This window comes from Halyomorpha halys, unplaced genomic scaffold, assembly GCF_000696795.3.
Source record: "Halyomorpha halys isolate HHAL.00 unplaced genomic scaffold, Hhal_1.1 Scaffold2137.1, whole genome shotgun sequence".
Taxonomy (NCBI): Eukaryota; Metazoa; Arthropoda; class Insecta; order Hemiptera; family Pentatomidae; genus Halyomorpha; species Halyomorpha halys.
Genome location: NW_027115953.1, coordinates 106,710 through 117,185, shown reverse-complemented (window position 1 = coordinate 117,185; position 10,476 = coordinate 106,710). Strand labels below are relative to the sequence as shown.

Here is a 10,476-nt window from a genome sequence, read left to right as displayed (position 1 = left end):
CCTATTTTATACTCTATGCTCCTAATCCTTTTCTAACATTCAAAATAACAGCTTCAACCCATAAATGTTTTTCCCACGTATCCTATGACGAACTACTAACCATCATACCAACGCTTGCAAAAGGCCATCCATGACTCGACTCCTCGCCTGTGGGTGGAGTTCCTCAAGGTTCATCGCTAACCTCCCATTCTTTCGCTGTCCACATCAATGATCTTACACTCCCAATACAATTTGTACGCGGATGATTTCCAAATTTACATGTCCTTCCCACCTTCTGGTCTAATAGTTGCAACAGAGAAACTTCAAGAAGACTTAAATCGAATTAGTAACTGATTAATTGCGTTTTTATGTTTCATCTTTGGGTTTCTGAAAGACGCCTCTGTCACCCGATTTTTGGAAGAGTTAAAGTGGCTTTAACACATCCTTCTACCCTAAATATTTCCTTATATCCTTCCTCTACCAAGTTATCCAATCCCATCGCCCATGAGACATCTCTGATCTCCTTCAATTTAAATCATAAGTACATTCCCACAACATCCCTTCAGACTTATATGTAACTTTCCATTGAACTGCAGCCTTAGGCAGATATTTACCTATCAGTTCCTCTTCCTTATGAAATTCCATTCCCTCCATCATTAGTTTCTCTTATGCCCTTTCACCTTTATATCCTATATCTTAAATCACCTACTGTCCATCCTATTTCTGAAGAATAACATTTGAAGTTTTCAAACAAAAATGTAAATAGATAGAAATATAGATGAAATTTAACAAAAATATTATTAGATGTTTTTAGTATTTATATACAATCTCTCAATATAATATGTTCATGTAATCATCACTACTTCATTTGTTTTCTTTTTATTTAATTATTATTAGAATATACCTTAAGATTTGTTTTGTTAACCTTAAGAATATACCTTAAGCTTGATGAATTGTTTATTTATTTTTTGAAATTTGATGTTTCTGATTTTCTTTTAAACTTGTAAATATGAATATAAACAGTAATTGTTAATTATTTTTAGTTAATTTGTGTTTAATTCTTTCATTTTATTTTATTAGAAGTTACCCAAAGATTCAAGATATTGCCACTCCAAAAGAATAATGACAACTGCAATTTTTTGTAAAATTGACTTTATTGTCTTGGCAGCCTCAAAAGTGTATTTACTAGTTGATTTTAAAACAATATACTTGCACGTGCCATGGGAAAGATCTGTTGTTATAACAAGCATGCTTATTTAGCTTCAGGAAATCAGGATCTATTTATGTTCCTGATAAATATATTTTGGTAATCAGAAATGCCAAAAAGGGTGGCTGAAATTAAACTAATTAGGTTTGAAAAGGGAAGTTATATTTGTCAGTACAAAAATAGTAAGTTGGTATTCAGTACAAAAATAAGGAAGTTGAAAGGAAAGGTGAACATTAAAAAAAGAAAATCAAGTGCTTAAGAAAGCCAATCTTCAACATCAGGAAGATTTCCCTTCTAGAAAGCAAGTAAAAATACTAAATATGTCTAATATTTTTTGATCTAGTGTCACCAAAAAATGTTTCATTGAAATGGGTGATAACACATCTGTAGTCTTCCTTTGTCAGTCCTAGCCTCAGATGCAACTTCTTATAGTAGAGTGAAAGAATTTCCTAGTCAGGTATTCTTAACTTGCTAAGATGTTGTAAGGGTTAACTTTCTTCTTTCATATATTTACACAAAGCCTTTCATTGTTAACATGGTCATAATCACTTAGCACAATATTTTACCTCTTCTTTGACTAATATAAAATAAGAATTCCAAAATGTTAGGTTTGAAGATGTATACATTTTTCAACTTTGCAGCAAAAAGTAAATCGTCCCAGAGATAGTGATTTGAACACTATTCCCCTCACAGATAAGCCTGTCAAGAGTGCTCGAGCTACTGCTTATTGTTGGAGAAAATAAGTTTTATTATTTGATTTGTAAATAAAACAGTAGGTGGCGACACTATGACACTGCTCTGGCATAGATCTTTTGATTACCTCTGTTGGGTGTGATATCTATTAACAGAAACATATACTTTTAGTCTTTCTTTATAAAACTCTCCCTAAATTCCACAACATTTGTGAGTTACTACAGTAACATCAGTGCTGCCTAGTCAAATCTTATTCTCAAAGTTCTAAGTATGTATTTTTCTTATAAAGAATATTACAATAATCAGAATTCGACCCAAATTCTAATAATGCTGCTTACTACATCAAAATTTCAAATATTTATTGCACAATTATTAATTGAATTTTTATTTATTTTCTTAAATTCAAATGTTTGTATTTGAACAGTTTTTATAATGCTTAATTTAACCTAAAACCCGATTCCTCGATTAATTCAACCTAATATTTTCGTTTCTATGTACACGCTGAAAAATATTGGATAAGAAAGAGATAAAAAAAAAAAATTAAATTATTTATTAAAATTAAATACATATATTATAAAACTATATTCATTTTAATCAATTTTAAAAGTTACAATGAGCAAAAATATTAATAATTTTTAACTATTAAAATAATGTTATCTGGTAAATACATGTCAATTTACATTAAGTAATTGCATATAGTTTAGATCATGAGAAATTATTGCATTATTTATATCTATAAATAATTAACAAAATAATCATATCCTTGCCTTTCAATAAATATAGAGGACGCTAATTGTTTTCGACAAGCTCTGATTATTGAATTAATCCATAAAATAAACATTGAATTATTCGATAAAATAAACACTCCCTTACAAATAAAATTAAAATACTTATAATTCCATGGACTAGAATAAAGGAGACTTTCACTAACTAAAGAAATATTGAACATTAGATTTTAAGTTTAAAACATATTTAAATTCTAAATAAATATATAGTTAATTACATCCTATTTTGATTGGAAGAATAATAAAAATTAAAAAAATCAGTCGGTTAACAGATAGAATATTATGAATTATATAAATCATATTAATATTTCTTTGATAACATCATGATTTTTTTTAATATGATTAAGATGTAAATATTTAATCTTTATTTTAATAAAAAAATTATTTCTTCTAACTCTAAAAGTTGAATAAAACGGCAGGAATCAAATATCTAGGCCACAGAACTACCTGCTTTCCAAATAAAATATAAACTTTCAAGCAGCCCAAATGTACAGGTATGACATTTTATATGTTTTACATAAAAAATAAGTTATGTAGTTTGAGCAAAATGCTTATGATAGCAGCTTATCACAAAATACGAACAACACTAAATTATCACTATTCACGGAAGGTATCTTATTTGACAAAATTTAGCTATACAATTTTTTTTTTTTAAAGAAAGTAATACATTAGAAAAACCAAAACCAAAAAATAAAACAACTGAGAAGCCCCAATGGACCCAAAGCACCAAATTTCAAAAATCAATATTAAGTAGAAACATCATACACTTTTCTTTTTTTAAAAGCTTATTCTGACTTAGGTAAAATGTAAAAGGAAATTTTAAAAACATTATTGTGAAATGTATTAAATTAAGTGCTACATCATAGGAGCTTCTCATGAAACTTAATTTTTAAAAATTATTCTTTCCAATCCAGACTGATAATAAAATATTTTCATTTAAACAAAATACTTTTATAAATGAACATTATGTAACATGATTGGGTTTTGTTTTTTTAAATTTTGTACATGTAATACATGAAAGCCTATACACATAGTTTAAAACTAAAAATACAAACAGTAGCAGTTTTTCAAAATATTCCATTTCCAGAGGATTGTACCTTAGATTATATTTAGAAGTAGTGTCAACCATATTTCATAAAAGTAATGAAATGTTTAACAAAATAAAATCATGTAATAAACAAAAAAAATGTTTTGCAATATAAAAAATGTTGTAAGTTCACATGATGTCCAATGGTTTTATGACTGGCTTTAGCCAATTATGCAGAACAGAGTCCTATTGGCCATAAAAAAAAGGGATTATCCTCCTGACAAGGTCACTCCCATTCTTGGTACACAATAAGATACAATTAGATAGATGGTCAATGAGGCCAAAAATGTCTTGAGAAGGTAGAATTCATGTATGATGGAATTCATCCAAGGATAAATAGAAAGCTAGAACTAATAACATTACCTACTACCTACAAGAATTGGTAGGTTTCTTACACAGAATGGGTTTCTGCAATTTCACATTGCACCATAAATCTATAAAACTAGTTTATTTTTATTAAAAACTTCCATAAAGTTTCTTCAAAGAATTAAGACCACCCCATCTTACTTCCTTCTTCTAAACAAAATCATCAGATCTTAAAATCACTAGCTACCTTTAAAAATAATACTGTAGAATACATAGTTCATAGCTAACCAGCACACCTATAACTCAGATTTTGGAGGAAATAATAGATACTATGTTATAAGAGATTTGCATCATAGAAATAACCTATCATGACATTTATACTGAATCCATTGAGCTCAAGTGAGGAAGACATCATAAACTAAAAAAGTAGAAAGTTCATGACATACCACATTACTCCATTTATGAACTTATCTTACAACATAAATTTTTCCCCGTAGTTGAATTGAGGGCTATGGTCAGCAACATCTGATATGAATCCTATCAGATTCATGAAATCTTTTCTCCTGAAAAAGTGGTCAAAAACACTATCCCATACTCAGGACACTTGTAGAATACCTCCAATTTACTATTTACAGATGTAAATAAAGGGATACTTTCTCTGTGGATGAGATTTAAAATTTTATATATGCGATCATTCTCAAGCATGAGTATAAATAATTTTTTCATCAAAATATTATTTTTACAATAAAAGATATTTGTTCAACTACAGTTCTACAGCAAATCAAAGTATAATTCTCTGGCAGTGAAATATTTATCTTAAAATGCAAATATCTAGTTAACTTTTTAAAGACAAAATAATGTGCATATACGAAAAAAATATATACCACATGCATATAATAATATTTATCGTGTAGTCATTTCTAAATGGGGATTTGTTTTTTACATATTAAACAACTTCACCACGATAAATTCAATGAGTAAATATTAATGAATACCAAAAAATTACTCTTGAAGTATTCACAATACATAATTTTGGCAATAAATAAGTATGAAAGCATGAACGGCACTTAATAGGATTGAATTATTTACATTTTGAAACATTAAAAATAAGTCAAACATCTGTGACAGTAGAAGATGGTGGTTTTGGACTATACGAGCCTGAACTCTTAATAAAATTAGAAAGACTAGTGTAATACCCAGGCGATGTCCAAGTGTCATTATGTCCACCTTCCACTACCTGTATTAGGTGCTTCTGTTCTGAGCCACATACTTCATAGAGTTCGTTCATCATGTAAGATGGAACTAAAGCATCACTTAAGCCGGAAACAAATAACGTTGGTACAGTCACACTTTGGATCTTTTCCTTGGATAAAAACTGCAATAATATACAGTATAATTAATACTATGGATATGTTGGTTTTTTTATTTATGTCTTCTTTAATTATAACTTATAGGTCACTGTATAATACAAATAACCAACAAATAAATTATGAGAACATAAACAAAAACCATATAATAAAATAATATCAGGTGTAATATCAAAAATTAATACTAAAAACCCATCAAATATGTCCATTTACTAAAATTAAGTTCTCTAATTATGCAACAAACGTGAAAAAACAATGGCTGTAACAACTAAAGGTACTTAACTGACTATATTTTTGTAGCAGGTTATAACCTGATTCCATAAACTATATGTTAATTTGAGCCCTGATCTGAACTAAAACGAATCCATTGAGGGTTTGCTCATCTCTCAAACAAGCGTAGACCTTCAATATGGACAGCCTCTTATTCAATTAAACCAGTCATAATAAAAGAGTAGATTATAACTCACAGCAACAGAACTATATTTCGGGAGGTCAAATATGTAAGTACCCAATTAAATATGTAATATTTTTTCTCAATTCTGTTTGTCTTTTGTTATGTCATCTTTAAATAATACTCTTTTCATTTTCTGCTACAGTAACCACATCACATGGGAAGGCTTTTTTGTTATCACACATTAATAAGGTTTAAGTAAATTTAAGATAATTATTACTCTACAGGTACCCAATGAGTAGATACACAGTAATTAGTAACACTAAGGGACATGATGGCCTTGTGGTTTAGGATGTAAGTCTCAGAGTGCACAATTTGGAACCGGGCTAGTTAATATTTATTTCTTGCCAGTCCCGCAAAATGAATCTAGACCTAGTGGTGGCTACACCAAGATCGCTGTCAGGGGTTGGCACAAAGGAACACTAGGCCCACTTCCCTGACTAGTCCCTCTCCCCCCAGATACCAATACCAATAGTATACACTACCGTATTCATTAACTTTTTTTCCTATCCCTAAAATATTACGTATAGTAGAACAGGTTCTTCAAGTAAGAGCCTTCTTTTGCCAAAGGAAATGTAAATCTAGCTTAAATAACAATGAGTTTAAGATGTACTTAATTAACTAATTAATAAAGCACCAAATATGATAGAAGTGTTGAATTCAGGGTCGTAGATTCAGTAACTGATAAAGAATTGATGACTTAACCAATAGTCATACAAGGTTTATCTAAACTCATTACTCACATAGAAAAACCTTAGCCTCTCCAACTCATTAAGGGCTTAAGGTTCACTACTTTGCAAGAAAGTACTGTTTCTCCAACAGTTGAACCCTGGTTTTCCTGAGGTGATGTACTCAAGATTAAGCCCAACCACAAGGTTTTTCCCTTAACTGGGCGTTTTACTTTATACAAACCCTAGGGATTGATTAAAAGCTGGTTTAACAAAAGAAATAAATATCTACCACATCTAGATTTGAACCTATGTCCAGGAGATAGTGACAAAGTGTATTTCTCACTGAGCTACCCAGCTTCCTCCTCAAACATTGGTTGAAACATAAATAAACACATAGGTAAGTTGTTTTAACTTAAAACATTCCGAATAGTTTGCTTCCAAGACTTCATTACACTTAATAAAAGTTAAGACCTTACCTTATTTTTGTATAATAAACGAGGTAAAAATAAGAACCAAGATTTCTTAAACAATGCAGCAGCAATATCAGGTATTGAAGTAAAAGTGTTTTCCAGAATCAGGCACCATATTCGACAGGAATATTCAGGCCGGGATGCCAGATCAATAGCAACAGCTCCTCCTAATACAATCAAATATCAAATCAAATTTTAATTACGGACCAACCACAGGGTGAGGAATGAATTAATTTACCTAATGATCTTCCAAATACAATAATTTTATCCTGATTAATATCTGTTCTTCCAGCGAGAAAATCCATAGCTGCCATAGCATCCATATAAATTCCTTTCTCTGAAGGGAATCCCTTTGATAAACCATATCCTCTGTATTCTACCATTAACAGATTGCAACCAAGATTTCTATATAATCCAGCAGCATTATGCAACCTAAGCAAAAATTAATTAAATAAAAACCCCACAAAGATAATATATTCAAAACAAAAAACCCATACCTGTGACCCATATTGCCAGCATTCCCATGCAAAAATACTATTGTCGGAGCTAAAGATGTGGTAGTATCTGGTTGCCTTATCAGATACAAATGAATTAAAGTTCCATCAATACTTTTGATAAAAACATTTTGGAAAGGAAGATCAAAGGCAGAGGGAGTTTGCACAAATGTTCTAGACTGGTAATTATCATTAGGGTGGAACAGTAAATAATCTTGAGAAAAATAAAAAAAACCTGAAATGAGATTTTGACATATTGTAATATCATAACAGATATTTGTAACATGGTAAACACATAATTATTCATTCATACTTCCTGTAGTCAAAATAAAAATTGCTGTAGCTAAAATTCCTCCAAACAACCAGTATGCCACTAAAAATAATGTAGCAATAAAGCAAAGCAATCGCCAACACTTCGTTAAAACTATCATAAACCATGGGAAAAGCTTAAGAGATTCAATTTTAATAGTCATTTCTTTTATTTGTCGAACATTTAGAATTATTTACTTTCAGTAGAACACCTATAACATAAAAAATATAAAGACAACATATAACATCCCAGACATATTTTGAAAAGGTTAACACCTGGGCGCATGAAGGTTAAATCAGGTTACCAAAATATTTATAATTAAATTTGCTGTTTCAAATAAAAATCGCAAATCATGAATGCTGATTTATTACGTTTGTTTGAATTTAAATGTTGGAAAGAAAATTTACAATGTCAGCAATAATTATAATTATTAAGTATCAAAATTCTTGGAAGAAGTACAATGGAGGAGGTAAGCTACCAAACAAGTGCAGACAAATGGCGGGCGTTTAGTGCTTCAAAGTAATATTTGAGCAGGAGCTGTGAGCATCCGAGACGACAAACAAGTAATAGTTGGACATTTTATCAAAATTTCAGATTAGTTTGTTGTTGATAATGGTGCTATTCTTACGCCAAATGCGAAAGTGTGTTCGATGAAGGTTTAATTTCTGCTAATAAAGATAACTGAAAATACATAATACTTTTTAACTTCGTCGATTTCAATAACGGAGTTCTTTAAAGGTTTTCGTATTTACTGATTATTTCAATTTTTCATTCATATCTAAACAAAAAGAAAAGGGCTCATAAACATAGAAACAGGACCAAAATGTCCATTTGTCCATCATTGCAGAAAATCCGTTGAAGTACGAAGTCAGAGTTGGGCAAGAATTAGCTATAATTGAAACTAATAACTAAAATTGCCATGGATACGATTTTTATTTATCAATGGTTCATACATGATTAAGAGTCGTTGCCATGGCAATTTTAGCTATTAGTTTCAACCATAGCTAAATTTTGCCCATTTCTATACGAAGTAATTAATTTTATTAAATATTAATTTAGGGCTGCCATACTTTGGGTAATAACCTGTGTGAAAAGAAAAGAAATATGAACTATTAAAGGCTAAACATACCGAATTTTATTTATTTTTTTCATAAGATGCAGCTCTTAGTGAGCAAATTAACATTTTGTCTCATATATAGGTGGAAACATAAATTTCCGATTTGTCTTGAGAAGAGTCAGTGTTTAAAGATGAAACAGCAGGGTAATACTTCATTTTAGAAGACCTGCAGACTTTTGCATAATGACCTTCCTTACTACAAAGTTTGGATATGGCATTAAGAGCTGGACAAGAAGCTCGTGTGTGCCGACTAAATCCACAAAAGAAGCATTTCGAATTTGTGGCAGCAGTTAATGACTGAGGATTCAACTTATTAGTTTCTCCAGAAGTCTTCTCAGACCATCCAATAAGTGACTGAGCTTAAGCAAATGCCTCATCAAGACTAAGAGTAAAATTTTCTAATTGTCGATACCGAGTATTACTTGACGCCAGTCCATTAATAAAAGCTTCTATGATATATTCAGTTCGATAAACCTCAGCTGTAATAACTTTGAACCCACAATCAGAACTAAGAAGTTGTAAGAATTGATTAACATTTTCGCCTGGTTGTTGATGTGTACTCATTAATTTATGCCAAGAATATAATTCATTTTTAGGTTTGATATGAAGTATTAATTTGGTAATAGCAGCCTCGTATGATGTACATTCGCTAATCAGCTCGTATATAGTGTGACTAACATGATTGTATAATAGAAATAACTTATCTGCTTCAGATGCATTTATAGGAGTGAAGACTTCGAATGTTTTTTCCAGTGATTCCATTGAGAGTTGCTAGTTCCAATTGTGTGAACCATGCATTATTCAAATGCTGTTATAGTTGAAATTATGTAACGGAGTGTACTTCCATTCTAATAGGGACAAAAAAAGGTATTAACAAAAGAATTTAGGTAATTTACTTAGGTTTAACTTAATATACCTAAAAAATATTTAATATAAACATTTCGAAAGAAAGCCTGAAATTAGTCTTTAACACCCTCAAAAACATAGGAACTTACAGCAGTAAATCATTCTTCTTCAATGAAGGAAAATGATTCGGATGGTGGTGAAAGAGGTAGCTCAAAATAGTACAAACACTATTTATTATACACCATTATTTCATCTCACTTTGCAGTGCTTCATCAGGGCTAAAAACAAGATACAAAAACTAAGTATTGTAAGCTAGGATAGGGCTATAAGATGACATAAACATACATTGTAAACTATGGTCCTACCATAAGATGATGTAAAACTTTTTGTGCGAATTATATAAAAATGAATAGCGGAAATTAAAAGGAATTGGAAATAAGATGAACAGAATAAAGTATAAAGAATAAAATGCATTGGTGGAGTAATACCAGATACAAAAAACAGATACAAACAAACTAAAAACAAATAAAGTAGAAACTAAAAGAAGGAAAGAAATAATGAAAAAGAAAAATATGGCAAGTATATAGTGGGATGGTTAATAAATCAAGAGGAAAAAATAAAAGGTGAGAACAAATCATAAAAATAACCTCTCGTCCAGCAAATAAACTGAAAAGTAAAGGCGACTGGAGTGGA

General features: G+C 30.4%; 1 protein-coding gene across 1 annotated transcript; it reads right to left on the bottom strand.

Moving 5' to 3' along the window:
• Positions 1 to 2,414: 2,414 nt before the first annotated feature.
• Bem46 (abhydrolase domain containing 13-like protein Bem46) lies at positions 2,415 to 10,061 on the bottom strand. Its single transcript, XM_014436887.2, has 6 exons — positions 9,933 to 10,061; positions 7,824 to 9,785; positions 7,514 to 7,745; positions 7,255 to 7,448; positions 7,023 to 7,183; positions 2,415 to 5,432 (listed from the first exon to the last, which is right to left on the bottom strand). The coding sequence occupies exons 2-6, from the start codon at positions 7,981 to 7,983 to the stop codon at positions 5,169 to 5,171; spliced, it is 1,011 nt and encodes a 336-aa protein (XP_014292373.1). The 5' UTR covers positions 7,984 to 9,785; positions 9,933 to 10,061; the 3' UTR covers positions 2,415 to 5,168.
• Between the last annotated feature and the right edge of the window lie 415 nt (positions 10,062 to 10,476).

Bases quoted from the DNA above. Each gene is read 5' to 3' on its own strand.
- Bem46 (XM_014436887.2), bottom strand. From the start codon at position 7,983: ATGACTATTAAAATTGAATCTCTTAAGCTTTTCCCATGGTTTATGATA. The intron at 7,746-7,823 runs GTATGAATGAAT...ATCTCATTTCAG, and splicing joins TTTTATTTTGACTACAGGAA to GTTTTTTTTATTTTTCTCAA. The intron at 7,184-7,254 runs GTAAATTAATTC...TGATTGTATTAG, and splicing joins TGTATTTGGAAGATCATTAG to GAGGAGCTGTTGCTATTGAT.